We start from the raw sequence: 20,665 nt of genomic DNA, 5'->3' as shown, positions 1-20,665 counted from the left end.
GGTAAAGTCGATGTCAGGGAATGACTTAATAAGATGTTCAGAGATTTTATATAAATTTGGTTTGAAAAGAAATGTTAATGGTGCACTTATGTTACAATAAAAAAGATGTTGACCAAAGAAATGCTTATATTAGCTGGTTTGAATAAACCTTTTTGTAACACCTGAGGTTCAAAATCTTGAATAAACTTTGCACTTATCTTTTGATAGCTTCTTGTGTAATGCAAATATAAAGGAGGATTTAGTCTGGAACAGCTTTTCACCGAATAAAAGAAACAACTGTTTGATAAGAGACTTAATGATGACAACAAATAGTTTTCTACTGACAATTTTCCACCATTCAAAACAACCTGAACTGAAAAATGCTCCTGCATAATGAGCAAACATTGTATTCAGTCTTTAAAGCTTTTGTATGAGGCAGATGTATAAGAACTACAGAGAGTCAAACTAAAACAAAAGAAAAAATGGTGAGATTAAAGAACTTCTGCATTAGTCAGGTTTTACTGAGAAAGAGGTGTTGGTTTGAGAAAATGGAGCAACTCTGAAGTGACTCAGATGATCAGCTGTAAGATGCAGTGAGAAGTATTTCACTCAGTGGTTCCTACCCTGGGGTGGAGGCACTAACGGGGACGCCAGAGAGCTCAGGGGAGGTGCGAGACTTTATTACCACAGAGGTTGTCAAAATGTGCTCATGTACAAAAAAAAATAATGCAGTAAAACGATTAATTAAAGTATTGCCAGATGTTTAACACCATCCAACACAGTTGTGACTCACTGAGCTGCTCTTCTTTTACAAATAGTTGTATGTTTGGCGATGCTCGGGACACTTCCAGGAGAAATATTTTATTATTTCCGTCAGAATAACTGCACTCTAAAAACTGCTGGGTTAAAAATAACTGAATTGGTAACCCACAGCACTGGGTCACGGTTTGACTGAACCAACCTGGACAGATTTTACTCAGCAGGGTTGGGTTGTCAGTTTGACTCAGCATGTTAGATAAGTTTTCAACCCAAGAATTGTGTTAAAATGACTAATTTGTTGAATTAGCGCTACTAAAAAGTTGAGTTTAAAAGAACGTTACCTTGTTAGATGTTTACAATTTGAGTCAGTGGTAGCTAGCTGGCACTGACCACTATTAACAGCCCCAACTAACACCAACTAATGCTTTTTCAGGAACACAAACTGACTGTCTAGTACAGGGGTGTCAAACTCCAGGCCTCGAGTGTTGCTGTCCTGGGAATTTTAGGTTTTTCTGCTCCAACACACCTGATTCAAATGGTTTGATCACCTCCTCACCAAATCATCAAGGTCTCCAGGAGCACGGCAACAAGTCGTCCATTTGAACCAGGTGTTTTTAAAGCAAGAACACATCTAAAACATGCAGGAGAGCGCCCCCCGAGGAATGGAGTTTAATACCCCTGGTCTAGTACAAACTTACCAACCACTGAGTCCAACTTTTGACCCAAGATTTGGTCAAACCAACTCAATCTATGGCCTATCAGCCTTAACCTAGCAAATGAGTTATCAGAAATAACCCAGCAATTGTCATTTAAAATTGACAGCAGTGTAAAAGTTTTTAAAGTTTTTTGTTCTCATCAAAGCTTATTAGACTGAAGTTGTTTTAATTCGATAGCAATCCACTTTTGCTTTGGTCCCACTAAGATTATCCCATTGTTTGTTAGTTTAGTCAGAACTAAACTTTGTTTCCTCCAAACTGAGGTTGTTCAAAGAAACTGAGGTTGAAGGTCAAAGAAATATCTAAAACAGATAAGATATTAATTGTTTTATAACTTTTCTAAACAAACATTTAAACCACCCTTTTAATCACAGGCAGTTGTTTAAAGCAGTCAAAGACATGAGCTGCTAAGCTGCATGCTACAGATACAGTAGCTCCTACCGCCTTCCCTTAACCTCATGATGTTTTCAAATGCGGTCAAAGAAAAAAAAGAAGACCTAAGAAAAAAATTAGAAGGTGCTTTGTCTCAATCTTTATTTTGTGCTCACCTCATGTCAGCATCATCTCTGTCATTTCACACTCTGCTGGTGTTTTAGATTAATAGCTTTTCTTTGCATCGCTCTTCATTTTGTTTTATATTTTTTAAATAATATTTATGGATTTCTCTTTGCTGCCTCACTTTTGGAGCTTAGCTGCATTTGGGCCCTCCTCCACACCACATCCTATGGCACTGCTGTATATCATCATAAAACCACTGATCTAAAGGTGTTATTTGTGGTGAGGCTGGCATGAGATACAGCCAGACAACAACAAATTTTACTCTTTCACATAGTACAGCTTCACCTCCTCTTTCAGATTGAAATGGGAAAACAATGCAGTAATGCATAACCACCATCAGTTGCAGTGGCCTTTTTTAAGCGGTTCACCTGGCACCAGCTTCCACTTTTAAACAGTGCCGAGGACTGTAATTATGCTGTAATTTTTTTTCTTGTGCAAAAAAGAAAAGAAAAGAAAAATCTCTACAAGCAACTACAAAAAGAATTTGTCTGCAAGCTCAGAAACAGCAATGAGGAGTCATAGTTGTTAAAGGCAATCAGAAAAAAGAAAATGCAATGTAATATTGAATGAATCTAAAATAAACACAAAAAATTGACTGCAAAAGTTGTAAAATTAAAAGCTCAGATATCTTCAAGGGATGCATATTGCTTGACGCTTTTCATGCCAGTGGCTTAGATCAAGTATAGTCATTTTAATTAAACCTTAAAAATAATATTATGCATAATTGCACATGATATTGCAATATCTAACCTCACAAGATCTGTAAGTGTAGCATGTCTTGTGAATGACTCTCAGCTACTAGCATGTCAAATTTTAGATCAGCATCTACCAAATTAACTGAGGTTTAGCCATTTCTTTTGTTTACTAAGGTGAGTTGGCCGTGGTAGCCATCTTAATTTGGGTTGACTCCAAAAGGGAATCAGCTACAAATGTATATCAAATGATTACTTCCTGGAAGTTTCACTCAAATTTGTTCAGAGGTTCATGAGATAGTTTACTTTCGGTACTGACAAACGAACACACAGAGACAGACGAAAACATTATCGCTCCACCTTTGGTGGTGGGTGATCGTGACAACAAAACCAGGCAAGTTTGGAACACATGTTTGCAGTGGCTCTTTCAGGCTAGGTGTCTGGTCTTTGGTTAACACGGTGAATGTATTTGTGTTCTGTTCTGCAGCTGTTGTTGCTGCGGTGATGGCGTAGGACAGATAGGAGACTATTAAAGAAAACAACAAAGTAAGATTAAAAAGATACGACACGCAACACCTTGTTCTGTAGTAGTGTTTTCATAGTTACTCCAATAAAGTCTGTGAGTTTAACTGTTGCCTCTTATTTAGTTAAACCACCACAACAGTGTCTTCACTCAGTTGCAGTAAAGATGTGGAAACTTTTAACACTTTTTCAGCCCACACTGGCCCTGTGCATCACAAACCAAACACAGCCTTCGGAGAACAAACTGTACATAACTTAAAGGTTCAGAGGAAAACCCACTGGTGTCAGTCCTTACAGACAGGAAGCTCAAACCAATGTCTCTGCTGTCTGGTTTGACATTCGAAGCATATTTCTCTCACACCTAATGAGCTGCATGTAAAATGAAACGCTTGTGAAAAACAGCAACATGATAATTAATGCAACAGCATCTGTGTTGTTCCCAAACTAAACACACATTAGAGAGGTTGTGTCTGATGGGTTTCATCTCATTTATTCTAGCATTTTAAAACAAATAAAAAACATAAATGATTAAGGAATTTATTTATTTCTGGGAGCAGCTTGATTGATTGCTGCACAACTAGATAGATGTTTCAGCCAATGCAGCATCCAGAGGTGCACAGCTGCACAGTCAAACCAGTGTACTTTTGTGTTAAAAATGCAAAATCTGACACAGAAAACAGACAGAAATGCTGCACTTTTAGCATAATACACATTTATACTGTTTAATCTTTCCTTGCAGAGACGTCTCCCTTTCCGAGCAATTAATCTACGGTTTTACTGGTTCAAATTTATGCATTGAGGAAACGTACGAGCAAATTGTGCAGCGTTGCCAACAGAGAACAGAGGTGCTCTGATGTCTCTCTCTGTGTTCTGCTACGGGCTTTCTAATAGGCATTTCAAATACTCACAAACATCCATCAGAGCCTGTAAGGGTCAGAGATTTGCTGCAGTAAACCCTCTCTCCTTCACACACAGACAGGGTTTTTTTTTCACTCTAGGAGTCTTTTTAATCACAGTTTATGTTTTATATCTTCCTCTGAAGTCTGCAGAAGGAGGTGTGTGATTCAGAGCCAGCATGAATGTGTGAATATTGCTCAAAAATAAATGTATGCTTAATGATTTGGGGTAAACGTTGACATAAGTCTGCAACAAACTGAGTTTAAGTCATTGTTGTGGGGTTTGAAGGTGATGGAAACATGACTGTTTGTTTGTACCTGTAAGTGAAAAAATGTGTGGTTAAGGGTTGAGGCTTGAGGCTTGAGGCTTTTTCTGGTAGGCTCATCAGTGTGGGAAGGCCCTGCAGTTTCAGTTAATCGAATAACACGCACAATGTTCCTCTGCCTGCCAAAGAATCCTAAATGCAAAAATCCAAGAGGACTGGAGGGTGGATATTAGCTACAATCAAAGCAGCAGAATAATGTCAGTCATTTAAGTTTTTTTTTTAAATAGAAAGAGATAACTCTGAGAGGACTTGTGTTTTGCTCTTCTTTCCTGCTTGTTAGCGTCTCTCTCTCTCTGATAAATGTGACCACGAGTGCCTCCTGACTGCTCCAACCAAAGAGCTCATTTATTAAACTAGCATTTGGAGGAATAAAAGGTCACAGCACTTGTGTACGCAAACACAATAAACAGAAGGAATAAAGCACAGAGTGGGAAGAGGTTTGTGTGCAAGCAGACCTGTGTGTTACATCAGACATCTGTGAAGAGCTGAGGCTTCTTTGCACAAGCACACATTTAATGATGCACATTTGAAATGAGCTCCTCCAGCTGTCCGATCCATTCAGCATTAAGATGTTCGGGTCCCACACATTCGGTCCAACATCGCTCTTTAAATAGATCATCAACCTGCAATCACATTTAGGCAAATACTAAGAATAAAAAAAATAAAAGAATGATAATAGAAGCTTGCATGGCAGAACTGTATAAAACAGATGTTTTTATGTAGGTACATTGAGTGACTCTAGGAAATGGGTGTTAGAAATCAATAAAAGTCAGCTTAAGGTCTATTTAGTTTACATAACAGCTAAAATATAGAAATTGATTGAGGTAAATGTTTTAGAGAGGCGTTGGATTGCCAGTTTTCCTATGAGAGCTTCAAATATAACAAAATACCAGCAAATCTTTTAAAAGGCTAAAATGAATTCAATTTAATGATGGCAGGAATTGTTGCAGAGCATAAACTACTGTATGTGAATACCCAACCTCAAAATGTGCTTTGAACAATAAAGGGTTTCACTTCTTTAAAAATAAGCAGGAACATTTATGGAAATGCTACAAAGGAAAAAAACTCTTAACAGATCTGTTAGATTATTCTGAGTAAGTAATATAAGTGAGTATACTTAATAAAAGTTAAGATAGAGGAAAGTGAATGTAAGATATCTGACATCAGTGTCCTCACACAGCACACGGGTCTTTGAAGTGTATGGATGCAGTTTGGTGAACTTTGCTTAAGACACGTTTGTAAATGTGTGAGTTTCCTTTTCCTGTTTGATTTTGTCTGTTTCCGTGTGTGTGTGTGTGGTGAAATAAACGAAATGAGAAACACATTATATGAGAAGGTGTAGATAGGTATTGGATATGCAAGAAGGCAATAGATCCAAAAAATAATATTAACAGATATATCATGTTCGGAGCCAGAATGTCTGCCAGTATCAAGAAAACATGCTTATCTGTGAGGACAATGTTATTGTAATTATACCACATTAACATCAGAAAGTTGTATTAAAGAAGTGCACAGATCCACACTGTGAGACTGTCCAAAAACGTAAAACTGGTTGCGCAATAAATCTCCCATTAAGCCGTCAGTTTCTGAGCCCTTAGTTTAATTATGAGGCAAAAATAAAAACAAATATTTTCATTACATGTGTCCACAGCATCCTACCAAAAACTGCCTTATCTAAACATAAATTATGGTCCTGAAGCATGGTGTCCAAAGTGTGGCCTGCAAGCCATTTTTGACCCTCTGAGTGATTTTGTGTGGCCCGCAGCTGCAGTTTAAGAAGACTTCTGGGTAACCATTTGTAAAATGCAGCTAAATATAGCAAGTGTTTTCAAAGTCAAAAAAAGCTGTTGATTTAATTGGACTTTGTTAATTTGGCAAAATGTACATACAATCTGATCAACTTTAGTGTCCCTTCAAGCCTTCTGTGAATCTGTTTTAGTGACTGCCAGCTGAACACTTCCAGGGCTTCCAACACCGTTTAAGGACGAACCGTCCATGATCATTAAGGGGCCAAAAGATTTTGGTAAAAACTCTCAGGTGGGATTCAAAATGGGAGCCAACAAAATGTTGGCTTCAAGAGTCTATTGCCAGACATGACCCCTTTTTAGCTACTGTTTCACTGTTTTAAGCTTTTGTTAACAAAAATGGGCTTTCCAAGCACAACTAAACCATAAACAATACATCCAACAAACCAAAGGAATTGAATGCTTTTTTTTAAATGAAGTAAATGTTTGTGAGACTTTTTATGTTTCGGCTGTCTTATTTAAAACTCCTTTTCCACCAAAACTAGTATTGTATTGGCCTTTCACTAGTCAAGTCCAGTCTAATTTATTTATATAGCACTTTTCAGCAACAAGGCTGTTCAAAGTGCTTGTTGCTTCACTAAAGCTTAGTGTGTTTTGCATTGTTGTTGAGAGTGTAACACTTGAAACCACAAAACACTAAAAAAGATTCAGACATTTTTTTAGCAAAAAAGAAGGTCTAACTTTGGGTTGTTGAAGGAAATGCATCATGACATTTCTTTGCCGTATGAAGTTTCAGTTACTAAAACAGCATTTCACTATGGTTAAAAAAAGTTGTCCATTTGACTGAAGGCTTGATGCTGAGAAATAAAGAAACAGTTCACTGTTTTTAGGTGTTTTTTTTTAGACCTGCGTGCAACTGAGTACAACTCAACAAGGTCTCACAGACAGGACAGAACAAAGGAAACTGAAATATAATTGATATTGAAACATTTTAGTAGACAATATCCAGGTGAGTGTACTATGTATGTCACCAGTTTTACAAATCTATCATAAACTCTTACATGTGCTGCTAAACCTTCAATAAAGTGAGACAGTTATACTGTCAATACTGTTGTTTCTGAATACTTGGATAATAGAGCAGCTGTGGGTCTGTGCTGCAGATTAATAAAGAAGACAGGAATATTAGAGATGGATTTTATTTGGTTTTCTTGGAAAAAAAAGAAAACAGTTGACTTTTCTGGAGGAATTAAACACATTGAAATAAATACAAGTACTGCAGATTTAAAAAGCTCCTCCAGCAAAAAAAAAAATAAAAAAAAATCACATTATTACCAGAAGATTCTCTGTTCTAAAATGTTTTATATCACCTCTTTATATTTATCTTGAATAATATTTTCCCCTACAAAGCCTGCATACCCAGACCTGCTTCAGATCCTGGATGACTAAGCCATGCTGGTGTACGCCTCTAAAACCACTCAGGACCCTGATAGCTGCACCACAATGAGAAACCAGCTTCAGCTCACCATGTCAGTCTTGAGCTCTAAACCCTCCACATTCTTTAATGATCTATCATGTGTAACGTTGAGCTTTTCTTTATTTGTTTTGCACGGCTGAAGCCCTCACCAGACCTCACTAAGACTCTGCAAAGACCATCAAGTTTCTGACTGAGCAGCTGGGTCATCATCAAGTTTGAAAGGAGCTACAGTGAATAAAAAAAAGAAACATACTAGAAATGACAAACAACTGGTGAATGACGTCAACAGAGGTTGTGCTGAATTCACTAATAACAACATGACAATTTCCTTCCAGTTTAGGTCTTCTGTGAGAAAAAGGACAAGTGATGTTTAGTATCTATAATTCTATACGGACAGAATGATTGTTGTTTTTATTTGTGCAAAAAGTAAATGAACCACTTTCAGCACCTGATTATATCAATTGGCTATAACTGTTGTAGCTTGGTGTCATTAAATTCATGTCATGTTGAGCAGCTTTGAAGACTCAACAATCTGACTCCAGAGTCTCACTACGTGGGGACATTTTAGCTGAATGAATTAAAGTAGTTTTTCTGCTGTTGAACAAATCTCATTTACAGAAGTTTTTTTTTTATATCACTGATTCCTGCAAAAATGACTAAATGCAGAAACTTATTTCTGTAAAACAAATCAGCCAATTCCTTAATCTGTGCTGAAATGAATAATTGTGCACATGACTTTGTTTCATCCCCAGAAGGTGTTCACATAACCTAATCTAAAGCATAGAAACAGCAACCAACCACTTCCTGTTCTCAGCAGCTCCTCTGCAGCAGCACTTCAAGCTGATCGTGAAGTTCCAGTCTGTCTCTCGCTGTCTGGGGGGGTCATCATGTTGGGCTCAAAGCAAGCAGCTCTGCTCTTCATCCAGCTGGTGAAAATGGGGAGTGTCTGTGCAGGTATGGAACAGATTTCTGTTTGTGATGCTCGTGTTTATCCAGTTATTAAACTGGGGATGGTCTTTAACACTGATATGTTTTCTTCATTGTCAGTGCATCTGATACCTGTGTACAGAGAGGTGCTGGTGTCCAGAGGAGAACCAGTCCAGCTCACTTACAACATATCCAAAACAAATTTAGCAATGATCCAATGGAAACATGGCAGATCTTTGTTTTCTTATTCCATCTCGCTGAATAAAACCTTTTCAAATTTTACTCCCAGCAGACTCATAACAGTCAGTGACACACTGACCACTCTACGTATTCTTAATGTTCAACATGATGATACAGGACTGTATAGATGTGAAATAACTGAATCACAGGGCCTTCACATCATTACATGGAATTTAACAATAACAGGGAACCAAACAGGTATGTAGAGCAAAAAACACGACTGATCATTTCTCCAACACATACAGTACAGATCAAAGTTTAAATTATATGATATGTTGACTGATACTTGGTTTTAGTTTCAGGCATCAGATCTTCACAGCTCCTTTTGTTTACACTACCTCCCGCCATTGTGTTGCTTTTTGTTTTGATCACATCAACTATCTGCTTCTACATGTGAGTAAAACCTTCAGCTTCAGATTTACAAAAATGAACACATGAATGTTTCTGTTCTCTGCTGGTGCAGAGCTCCTGTCAGTACTGATACACAGGACTGTATACAATTACTAACATACAAATATACTTACAATTACATTAATTCCAAACATTTGTCTGTTTTTTAATCGTTGACCCTTCGTGTCATTTTGACATGAAGTTTAGCTCTTGAAGCTGTTAGCACTGATTGAACTGAGTGTGAGTTTTTGTTTTTTCTTTGTAACGTAAAAAAAAGCAATTAAGAAAATCTAATTTTCCATTAAGTCAAACATAGAAATGATTTGCAATTTCTGCGATATGCCATAAATCCAAAGACGTATTTAAAATGGGAAGTATTTTTTAAAAAACAACGCAATTTTGTAAATAAATAACGTAATCATATTCTCATTTATTCTCTACTTTTTCTTTTTTTTTTAACAAATTATATTTATTTTTTCTACCCTTTGACCCTTAGATGTCTTTTGGGCCAAGTTGTGGTTGAGAAACTGCAGGTTTAGGAATAAATACACACAATGACAAAGTGTTCAGCTGACACACGACACAGATCATTTCCTTTTTTGACTTTTCTTCACGCCTGGGGCCGGCAGGGGGAAATTTAATCCTCATACTACAAACTTACACAAACAGAGGATGCATTAACTGCTTTTAGTTTAACAAAAGATAAAAATAACTAAATATAAAACATTGTGTTCTGGTATCAGTGCATGTGATGCTTCATTTAAGGGATTAGATTTGTCTTTCATTCTTTAGTTCAATATAATAAGTTTAAATAAAAAAAAGCCCTTTTTTCAAATGTGTCTTCTGTACAATATAACTTTTAAAGCTAGGTATTTTCACTTTTTGGTCAATACTTTTAAAAAGTGAGAAAGTGGAATCAGAATATCTTTTGTGTTTGTGCAACAAAAATTACTCAAATTGTTTATGTTGAAAAAGTTGCTTGAACTCTCAAAACATTACTGACTTTATTGTGAAAAAGGAGCAACAGCAAAGTACAAAGACATGTTTTTGACTCTCTTTTATTGCTGCAGGAAACGTAGGACCAGAAAAACAAATCCGGATCGAGTCCAGACTCAGTCTCAGTCTCAGCCAGAGAGAGAGGTCAGATCACTTCTGTCAACTTTCACACATTTGTCTTTGCTTTTCCATCTGTCTTACTGCTCACATTTAACTTGTGTTATCTTCTATGCATCACAACTTCCACCTTTAATGACACTTTCTCTTTTTGTGGAACATCTTCTTCTGCTCCTCTTGACCACACATGTAAACGTGACTTTGCTGAGTCAGAGTTTATTCAACTGCTGCCACTTCTTTAATCAGATCTTTTAAACAACAACCAAGTCAGGTTGTGAGCTGCTGGTGTTTTCTCACAGTCATCACAGACCCACTGCTTTATCTGCCAGCATCAGATAAGCTTGTCTTCCTCTCTGCTTCACACACTGTTCTTCTTGGTCATAGTACGAGCTCAGCCCAACAACTCGTCTTTCTACTTTCCGGCCGTCTATTTCTTTGAACTACAATGCAAGCCACTAATTGTGAAACTATTTTTTTTTTTACTGTAGATTGTCTCTACTCAGATCCAAGGCAGCACAGATCACTGGAGGAACAAAAGGCAGAGGAGAGAATACATGGAGCGACTGAATTCAATCTATGACCACATCTGAGCCACGGTCTGAAAGATGGGACACTTTTCACAGCTGGGACTTTAAATGAAGACGCAACACAATGCAACACATGACTATTTAACACTGATAAATAAAAAGCCTAATGTGCCTCATTATAAATGGCCCGTTTTGTAGATTGTTGTGCTGTCAGTTTTGCTCTGTGAGCTCATTGTGACAGTTTCTAAAAAAATATTCTTTAAATGACAATAAAATAACTCAAAAGAGGAACTCTGGCTCGGTGGAATTTAGTTAAATGTCAACCTGGTGAAGTTTTCATTCAGTCCAGTATAGAACATGTGTGGATAACTTATTAAAGGCTTAAAGGGTTAGATCAGCTTTTCCAAAGGGGGTTGTTGGAAAACTTAGTCTTACATGAATTAAATAACAGAGATTCCGGTTTGAAGACAAAGGGAGGAACTTGAGCACAGCTAAACCTACCACAGAGAAAAAAGATGATTAAAAATAAAAATAAATTGTGACCAAGTATTGCATGATATTAATCAGAGACTATTTTTGACAGTGTTCCTCAAAGTGTGTTTTGCAACTGATTAACTTTTGAAATCAACCCAAGTCAAGATGGTTGCTACAGCTACTCAAACTTAGCAAATACAAAAATGACAAGAACTTGGTCGATTTTACAGTTAATGAGCTAATACTTCACGTGGTAGCTGCTGAAAGTCATTTCCAGCTGATACTTTGAGTGCGAACAGATTGAGTGAGATCTCAGGATGCTGTGTGCGTTCTTTCCGAGGTCTCGTTGAAACAGTTTTAACACTGTTCTTGTTTTACATAACATGATCTTAGTTTTAAACACCTGTAAGACCGGTGTGGGCAGCATGCATTCATTTAAAGAATAGTAGGCCTTTAATTATACAGTTGTTCCTAAATGGATAAAATGCATAAAGATGAGAAAATGGACATAACTGTTTGATAATGATTTATATTCTGGACTAAATGGCTGATTTTTCTGCTCCACTCAGAACATAAGTTACATTCTTGGAAGTGGATCTATTTTCAGGGGTTTAAAGGTTGCACATTCAAGGAAGTATATCAACTCTTTTGCGTGCACTGTCTCTTAAACCTGCCGTTCAACAGGATGTTGTTGTGACTAATGTGGGTTTTTCCTGCAAACACAACCACTTTTTTGTCCAAATTTTTAAAAAAGCAAATAAAGAAACACAACAATGACCTTAAAATGGGGGGGTGTTCAAGTAACTATCTTAAATGGGGCTACAGTATTTTACATACTTTTACTTTAGGTAAAGGTAACGGCACATACTGACCTGTACAATACGAGGAAAGTAGTATAAATATTACAACTTTAAAAACTGAGGTTAATATACTGAGGTCAAATGGTTTTTTTGGGTGGATTAAGCATTAAATCAGCCGTCTAATCTAAAATCAATTTTCACAGACCGTTTGACATGTAGGTTCAAGCTCTTTAACAACATTTAACCACTTCCTGTTCTCTAGAGCTCTTCTGCCAGTGGCCTTTAAAGCACATGGTTACATTTTTTTAAGCACAGAGTAAACTTCCAGTCTGTCTCGCTCTCTGGGGGGGTCATCATGGTCGGCCCAAAGCCATCAGCTCTGCTCCTCATTCAGCTGGTAACTCAGGGGAGGGTCTGTTCAGGTACAGAGCGTTTTTTCAGGCTGAGACGCATGCTTTCATCCAGATTTAACTTGAGATTTTCTTTAATAGCGATTCGCTTCCTTCAGTGTCAGTGATTCAGAGACGTGCAGGTGTCCAGGAAGGAGCCAGCTGTGTTCACCTGCAACATATTCAACCAAAAATATAACACAAATCCAGTAGACCAATGGCAGAACAGTACATACATGTAAACTGTATTTTCATTTGGAGTTGATTTAAAAACACAAATACACTGAAAAATGTCTATATGCTTAATTTAATACCTAAAGATGAGTTTCTATTAATAACTTGTTTTAATTCACATGTTTTCATTTAGACATCCATGAGTTTGTAAAATATTGTTGTCTTCCATTTGAAAGAAGAAATTTGAAACAAATGAACAAATCATTGGTAAAAGAAAGTCCACCCACTTTCATTTATAATGTAGGAGGTGCCAGGACATGATAAAAGGGGTCTGGTCTTTAGCAGGTTCTGAAATTATTCATATTTAACCTCAAGTGTAAAAAAAACCAAACAAAACAAACAAAAAAAAAACCATACACACGCGACAAAGCCCACCATGTCATGATTTATTAAACAACAAACAAAGACAACATGTAAAAGCTGTGTGTAAAAAAACTAATTCCCCTAATTTAAGACAGTGGCCAATCTTTCCAGGAGTGAGCGTCTTTAACAAATTCACCCCAAGGTCAGACCGTGCAAGGAACAGAAAAAAGGGCATAAAAAAAAGATTAAAAAACAAGTCATCTATATCTCAGACTCTGTCGGCATCACTACAATTAGAAAAAGACTGATCAAGTGTGGCTTATTTGGAGCAGAAGAAAACCTCTTCTCTCTAAAATGAAAACGGCACTATGACTTGGGTTTGGAAAGTCCCATCTGAATGAACTATAGGACGTCTGGAACAGAAGAGACCAAAGTAGAGATGTTTAGTAATAATCTGCACAGCATATCAGCACAAACACCTCATCCCAACTATCAGCTATTGGTGGAGGGCTGATGATTTGGCCTTGTTTTACAGCCTCAGGACCTGAGCACCCTGCAGTCACTGAACCAACCATGAACTCCTCTGTAGACCAAAGTATGCTTGAGTCAAACGTGAGGCCATCTGTCTGACAGCTTGGTCAAAGTCAGGTCATGCACCAGAACAAGGATCCCAAACAGGAGCAAATCTGAAGCAGATCCAGTCACAGTCCAGACCTCTACCCCACTGAAATGCTGTGGTGGGACCTGAAGAGAGCAGAGCAAAAACAAATGCTCACTGGAGCCATGTTGTAAAGAAGAGTGGGCCTAAATTCCCTCAAAACCATGTAAGAGATTGCTGCTAAAGGAGGATGTACAAACTGTTGAACGGTGGGGGGGACTTAGTTTATCACACACAGCTTTTCCATTTTGGCTTCATTTCTGTTTAATACATAATGACATGGTGGAATTTGTTTTTGTATTGTGTCCTGACACATAAAACACTAAAACGTACACTCCCTTCTCCCCCTGACTGTACATTTGTGTGCATTTTATTTACTAAAACTTCAGATTTTGAATGAGGTCATAATTTTAAACAGATACCTCTGCAACATTTAAAATTTAGCTGCAACAGAACAGTACGATTTATGTTTGTTTTATTCAGACATTAAACCTGGAACCACTGGCTAAATAAAGAACAGGTCTGTAGTGTTATCTGAAACAGGTTTTTCAGAGCAAAATATGAAATTCTACTAAACAGATCACAAGAATAAGCAGAAATATATACAAAAGCACTGTAAATAGATACTGACAACATTCAAACATATTAAGGACAAATGCTGGAGACGTGCAGTTTCTATTCTAGAAATTTTCATCTGTGTCTTTAGAGGTTGTCTTAAAATTTAAAGCTAAACTGTTTTCCCTTTGTGGGTTCTCATGTGTGCATTTAAATGTGTCTTGTGGCTGAATCTGTGTTCACAAACGTCACAGACGAAAGGTTTCTGTCCCGTGTGGATCCTCATGTGTGTGTTTACGTCCGCCTTCCGACAGGACCTGTACCCGCAAACATCGCAGCAGAACTGCTTCTGTCCTGTGTGGATCCTCGTGTGTCTGTTTAAATTCGCCTTGTCGCTGAACCTTCGATCACAAACGTCACACGCGAACGGCTTCTGTCCCGTGTGGATTCTCATGTGGGTCTTCAAATTCGTCTTCCGGCTGAAGTTTTGCCCGCAGACGTCGCACCCAAATGGCTTCTGGCCCGTGTGGATTCTCATGTGTCGGTCTAAGTCTGTTTTCTGGCTGAAAACCTGCCCGCAGACGTTGCAGGGTCTCTGTCCCGTGTGGATCATGACGTGAGCGTTTAACTCGTCCTCTTGGCTGAATCGGTGTCCGCATACGTCGCAGCTAAATGGCTTCTGCCCTGTGTGGATGGTCACGTGTCTGTTGAAATTGGCTTTATCGCTAAACCTTCGTCCACAAAAGTAACAACCAAAAGGCTTTTGTCCTGTGTGGATTCTCATGTGTCTCGTTAAATTTGTTTTTCGGTTAAAAACTTTTCCGCAGTCGTCGCAGCTAAACGACTTCAGTTTGGTCTGGATTTCCTTGTGCGACTCCACACCTTTGTCCACTCCGACGTACTTTCTATTCACCAAACAGCTTAAAGACCATATTCCTAAATGGCGGCTCATGTGTCTCTGAAGAGACTGTTTGTGGGGAAACTCTTCACCGCACTCGGAGCAGCTAAGAGGGTTTCCGCCGGACTCAGACGCCCTGCTCTCCTTCCAGTCTTTGTCACTGTCTTCAGAGTACGACGAGTGTTTCAGCTGAGAGTCTGGATTGGTCCCGTCCTCATCCTCTTCACCTTCCTCACTCACTTCTGTCTCTGAAGAATTCGAATCGTCTTCATACGTCTTCAGATCTGGGTTCCAGACGATTTCTGCGCCCTCACGGTCCTCTCCACCAGCTGCTGCTTCCATCTGATCATCCGAGCTGCTGGTTGGACGATCTCCGTCTTCAAATCGGTGCTGATGAAGCTGTGACAGCAGTGGTTTCTCTTCATCATCCTCACTCTTGAAGGGAAACCTGGTGGCATCAGTCTCATTTTTCACACTGAGCTGCTCTCCCTCCAGACTGGTCCACAGTTCCTCTTCTTCCTCTTTTACGTTGAGGGGCTCCGGGTCCTGACGCTCCACATCAGAACTCTCTAATTCAGGAGCTTCTTCTTTAATCCTCATCAACTGCTGAGCATCTTCAGGGACGACTGAAACACATGATAAGTACGGAGGGTTTACATTTAGATTCACACATACAGTGACAGGTTGAAGAAAATCCATCCTCTTTCAGTTCTAAAGTTTTATGTCTCAGAACAAAATAAAAATGGCTGCTATTATCCCTCTTAAAGTCAATGGAAGCAGCAAAAGTGGACTTTTCTTAGAGTGGACACAGCTTTTCCTCTTGGGCTTTGTTTTTGTTTAATACAGATTAGCATGATTAGCACACTTGAGGTTAGATTTGAATAACTTTAGAACCTGGTACAGACCAGATCATTTTAGTATGCCATCATTCATGAAACCTTTGAATTATAGTAGGGTGGGCTTTCTTTGTCCCATCACTTGTGTTACTGCTGAGTTCAAAACCACATCTAAAAGCAGAAAATGAAAACCTCCTGAAACTAAAATCCATAAAGAACAGACATCCTTACACCTGGAAAAAGATGGCAAAACAAACAAATGAGTTAATTTCTTGTTCTTGTTGTAGATTCAAACGCACTGTCTTTAAACCCGTTCCATCTGGTTTTCCCCAGCTTAGAGAAAATGCAAAATATGATCAACAATATGCAATACTGAGATCATAAAGAAAGCCCCTACTTCTGCACACAATAATTTCTTAAAGAACCTTTTTACTTGTCTTACTAACAACTCCTGAATTAGATGTCAGACTTCTAACAAGAACAAAGATATACTGGGTTTAACCTCTGATTTTGGGTTTATATTAGGAATAATTTTAGTTATTCCTGTTTATGTTAAACACTTTAAATGAGCTTTCTATATCAACCTTCACAGTTTTATGAAGGCTTCTCTGGCCAAAGACTCTTATCTGAAGTCTTCTAATAATAATTATCAATTATTATCAATAACAGCTGATCAGTTGTGAAAAAAAATCTCAAATATCATTAATGTAAAGTACATGCAATAAAAACATCTCTGTTATTCAGATTACCACACCACCGATGGTATAATAACTACCAGTAATACACATTAGTGAAGTATATGTTGGATTAATCTCATAATAATAATAAAAACACACCTAATTATAAAACTTATTCAAACCTCATTTGTGTCATGTAAATGGTTATGGGATCAATCTTTTAACAACTTGTCACCTCTATTGTTATTTCTGTACTTTACATTTCTGGCTCCAAATGGACTAAATAAATAATAACAATAATAGTTACCAAAACACATAAAAAACAGACTATATATGTATTTATTACAGGAGTTAGCAGCCCTGATGCTAACAGCTTTGATTGTGTGGTATTTTGAGGCTTTTAGATGTTTACTGTTAAAAAATAAAGAAAAAACAGTTCATTTAACTAACAGAGGCTCTATCACCTGCTATTTTTAGGCTGTGACCCTCAGTGTTTTATAGGTTAGCAAGCTAAGCTACAAACACAAGTAGCTTTTGGCTACACGTTTTTAAGAAGCTAAATCCGTTAGCATACCTGAAAACTGTAACTAAGATCACCACGATTGACATGAAATATAAAAAATATATACCAACCTACAATGTGCAGCTGATAGCTGGGGTTGAAACTAGCATTTAGGAGCACTCTGTCGCTCATTTTTCTTCTGAACGTGACACTTCCTATTCATAAATTGGCGTCCGTTTTGTCAAAACCCCACAATATTTCGTCCTCAAATTCATCCAGTCAGTGTTCAAGCTTCTGTCTTCACATCGCTGGTGGATTTTGTCAGTCAACATTATCCGATGACTGTAAGTGATCCGTTAAAGCTTAGCCTAAACCCACAGACAATAAGAAACAAACGCCCCTCACTGACTGGCGGAGCCTAGAAAAAACGAGACGTCAACAGGTCCGCCATATTGGAAGGAGCGATACAGGCCAGTAAAAGCATGCAAGTCAACAAAGACTTTTGTAAATCAACTTTATCTGTTAACAGTAAGTGAGCCTAAACTGAGCCTAAAACCACATATAATGAACAAAATGTCCGCATGGACTGGCAGATCGTCGCAGCTTGAAGTTGATAGGTCCGCCATATTGGAAGGAGTGACAAGCAGTAAAGGGTTTACATCTGACATAATATATATATATATATATATATGGCAATAAACCACAAAAAATGCTCAAAATAAGATTGGTTTTCAGTGCTGGACTCAAACAAAAGATACTTAAATAATGAAAAATTTATTTTAAAATATTTAAATACATTTTAAATCTAGCAAAGTTTCATTGTTGAGCATAGATTTGTTTTTAACTACGGTATACTAATGACATATTTCGATAATGAAAAACATTTAAATGAGAAAACATCAATTTCAAGAAAATAAATATATATTTTTATGAACACAAAGTTGAGTTAAAAACTAATTTAGTAGTTATGCTCTATTAAACATCTAGCAGACTTATGTTTTTCAATGAAGGACTGAATGCCTCTGGACTCCTGCTGTCCACGTCCTGGTGGTGCAGCAGTTCTACAGATGGCTATAGAGACTCTGGTTCAGGTCTTCCAGACAGGACAAGGGCAGGTGGACAGAAGGAGGGCTGCAGATACATTTTTAAGAAAAGGGACAAGACACTTATTGTTTTTGAGAACCTGGACTGGTCCGTGTGACTTATCATGTGTGTGTTTAGGTCTTGCGTTTGGCTAAATTTGTGTTCACAAATGTTGCAGCCAAAAGGTTTCTGTCCTGTGTGGACTCTCATGTGTGTGTTTAGATTTGACTTTTGACTAAATCTTTGTCCACAAACACAACAAAAAGGTTTCTGCTCCGATGGCTTTTCATGTGTGTGTTTAAACCTTGCTTTTGACTAAATCTGTGTCCACAGACATCACAAGTAAACAAATCCTGTCTGGTGTGGACTCGTGTGTTTGTTTAGGTCTCTTTTCTTGGTAAATTTTTTGCCACAGTCATCACAGTTAAATGATTTCAGTCTTTTCTGGATTTTCTATGCATGTCTATGTTTTGCTTGACGCTATCATGTTTCTTATAAACCAAACAGCTTGAAGACCTTACTTTTGAATGAGAAGTCGTGTCTCTGAAGAGACTGGTTGTGGGGTAATTGTTTACACCTGACTCAGAAGCCCTGCTCTCCTTCCAATCTTTCACAGTGTCTTAAGTTTTTGACCCAGAGTCTGAGACATGAGAGTCTGGATTGTTTCCATCCTCATCCTCCTCACCGTCTTCTGTCTCTCAAGAGTTGGAATCATCTTCATAAGCATTTAGATCTGGGTTCCAGATGATTTCGGCGCCCTCACATCATTAATAAATAATGACACAGTGGAGTGTGTTTTACACTTGAACAATTTAAAAACCTGGTAAAGACCAAATTATTTTTATTGTCTTGAAACCTAAAATCCCAGAACTGAAAGATGCTAGACTTACTTTTTCTTAAAACATTAGATTCTTCTTCTAAATGGTATTTATTTTCCATGCTTGTATTTATTTTCTGTTTTTTAAAATATACATAAATACAATACATTGCTGCACATGGTAAATTTAGAATTGGCACTTTTTGCTTGTTATTAAAAGTATTTTGAGACAAACTATTAACAATAATATATGAAAGCCAATCCATAATAATGAGAAAAAGCAAAAAACATACAAACACAAAACCCACTGCAGTTTTTTACAGCTAACTTGAAAACAACACGTACATTTTAACAACAAAGCTGGAAACGAGGCTTCTATTTTTTGTGAACTCTCATATCTTTCACACCTGAGAGTTTGGCCTCCTTTGAGGATTTTAATGTGATTATTAATATCATGGATTATTAAACATCATGGATTTTCATGTGTGCGCTTAAATTTGTCTTTCTGGTAAACGTTTGTCCACACACTTCACAACCAAATGGATTCTGTCCTGTGTGGACTGTCATGTGTATGTTTAAATGTGTCTGCCGTCTAAATCTTTGACCACAAACGTCACAGCCGAACGCTTTCGGCAATGTGTGAATTATCATGCGTCTGTTTAAATTTGTTTTTCGGCTAAAGTTTTGACCACAAACATCACACCTAAATGGTTTCTGTCCTGTGTGGATGCCCGTGTGTCTGTCTAAAGTGGTCTTTAAGCCAAACCTTCGTCCGCAAACATCACACTCAAAAGGTCTCTGTCCCGTGTGGGTTTTCATGTGCGTGTTTAAAGTTGTCTTTCAGCTGAATCTGTGTCCACAGACATCACAACTAAACGGTTTATGTCCCGTGTGGATTCTCATGTGTGCGTTTAAAGTGTCCTTTTGGGTAAATTTGTGTCCACAAACGTCACAACCAAATGGTTTGTGTCCCGTGTGAATTGTCATGTGACTGCTTAAATATGCCGACTGGCTGAATCTGTGTCCACAAACATCACAACCAAATGGCTTCTGCCCTGTGTGTTTTATCAGGTGTGTCTTTAAATGTGCCTTTTGGCTAAATCTATGTCCACAAACATCACAATTAAACCGTTTCTGTCCTGTGTGGATTCTTATGTGTCTGTTTAAATTTGCTTTTCTGGTAAATTTCTTACTACAGTTATTACAGCTAAAGAAATTTAATCTTGTTTGGACATTTTTCTTCACTCTAACATATTTCTTGTTAACCAAACAGCTTGAAGACTTTACTCTCGAATGACAGGCCATGTACCTCTGAAGAGACTGGTTGCAGAGAAATTGTTTATCGCACTCAGAGCAGCTCAAAGATTTGTTTACACCTGATTCAGAAGCCCTGATTTCTATCCCGTCTTTAGTTTTTAGCCAAAAATCTGACAAGTGCTTCAGCGCAGAATCAGGATGGGACACATCCTCTTTTTCCTCCTCACTGACTTCAGTCTCTGAAGAGTTGGAATCATTTTCATAAGCGTTTTGATCTGGGTTCCAGACGATTTCTGCGCCCTCACGGTCCTCTTCACC

General features: G+C 37.9%; 2 protein-coding genes across 5 annotated transcripts; one reads left to right on the top strand and one right to left on the bottom strand.

Moving 5' to 3' along the window:
* Positions 1-8,450: 8,450 nt before the first annotated feature.
* Positions 8,451-11,155, top strand: LOC108232409. Of its 3 annotated transcripts, XM_017410177.3 has the most exons (5): positions 8,454-8,621; positions 8,715-9,032; positions 9,131-9,227; positions 10,295-10,364; positions 10,826-11,155. In XM_017410177.3, the coding sequence occupies exons 1-5, from the start codon at positions 8,555-8,557 to the stop codon at positions 10,925-10,927; spliced, it is 654 nt and encodes a 217-aa protein (XP_017265666.1). In that variant the 5' UTR covers positions 8,454-8,554; the 3' UTR covers positions 10,928-11,155. The 3 variants fall into 3 exon arrangements, with proteins under 3 accessions (XP_037832212.1, XP_037832211.1, XP_017265666.1); XM_037976284.1 differs by having other exon boundaries at positions 8,451-9,032; positions 9,146-9,227; XM_037976283.1 differs by having other exon boundaries at positions 8,453-9,032.
* Positions 11,156-13,128: 1,973 nt separating this feature from the next.
* Positions 13,129-17,638, bottom strand: LOC108232377 (zinc finger protein OZF-like). Of its 2 annotated transcripts, none has more exons than XM_017410135.3 (2): positions 17,322-17,638; positions 13,129-15,801 (listed from the first exon to the last, which is right to left on the bottom strand). In XM_017410135.3, the coding sequence occupies exons 1-2, from the start codon at positions 17,380-17,382 to the stop codon at positions 14,450-14,452; spliced, it is 1,413 nt and encodes a 470-aa protein (XP_017265624.1). In that variant the 5' UTR covers positions 17,383-17,638; the 3' UTR covers positions 13,129-14,449. The 2 variants fall into 2 exon arrangements, with proteins under 2 accessions (XP_017265624.1, XP_017265626.1); XM_017410137.3 differs by having other exon boundaries at positions 17,326-17,638.
* Between the last annotated feature and the right edge of the window lie 3,027 nt (positions 17,639-20,665).

The sequence above is a fragment of the Kryptolebias marmoratus genome, linkage group LG6 (assembly GCF_001649575.2).
Source record: "Kryptolebias marmoratus isolate JLee-2015 linkage group LG6, ASM164957v2, whole genome shotgun sequence".
NCBI classification, from domain to species: Eukaryota; Metazoa; Chordata; class Actinopteri; order Cyprinodontiformes; family Rivulidae; genus Kryptolebias; species Kryptolebias marmoratus.
The sequence above is the reverse complement of the archived record's forward strand: the minus strand, read 5'-3'. Positions and strand labels throughout refer to the sequence as shown.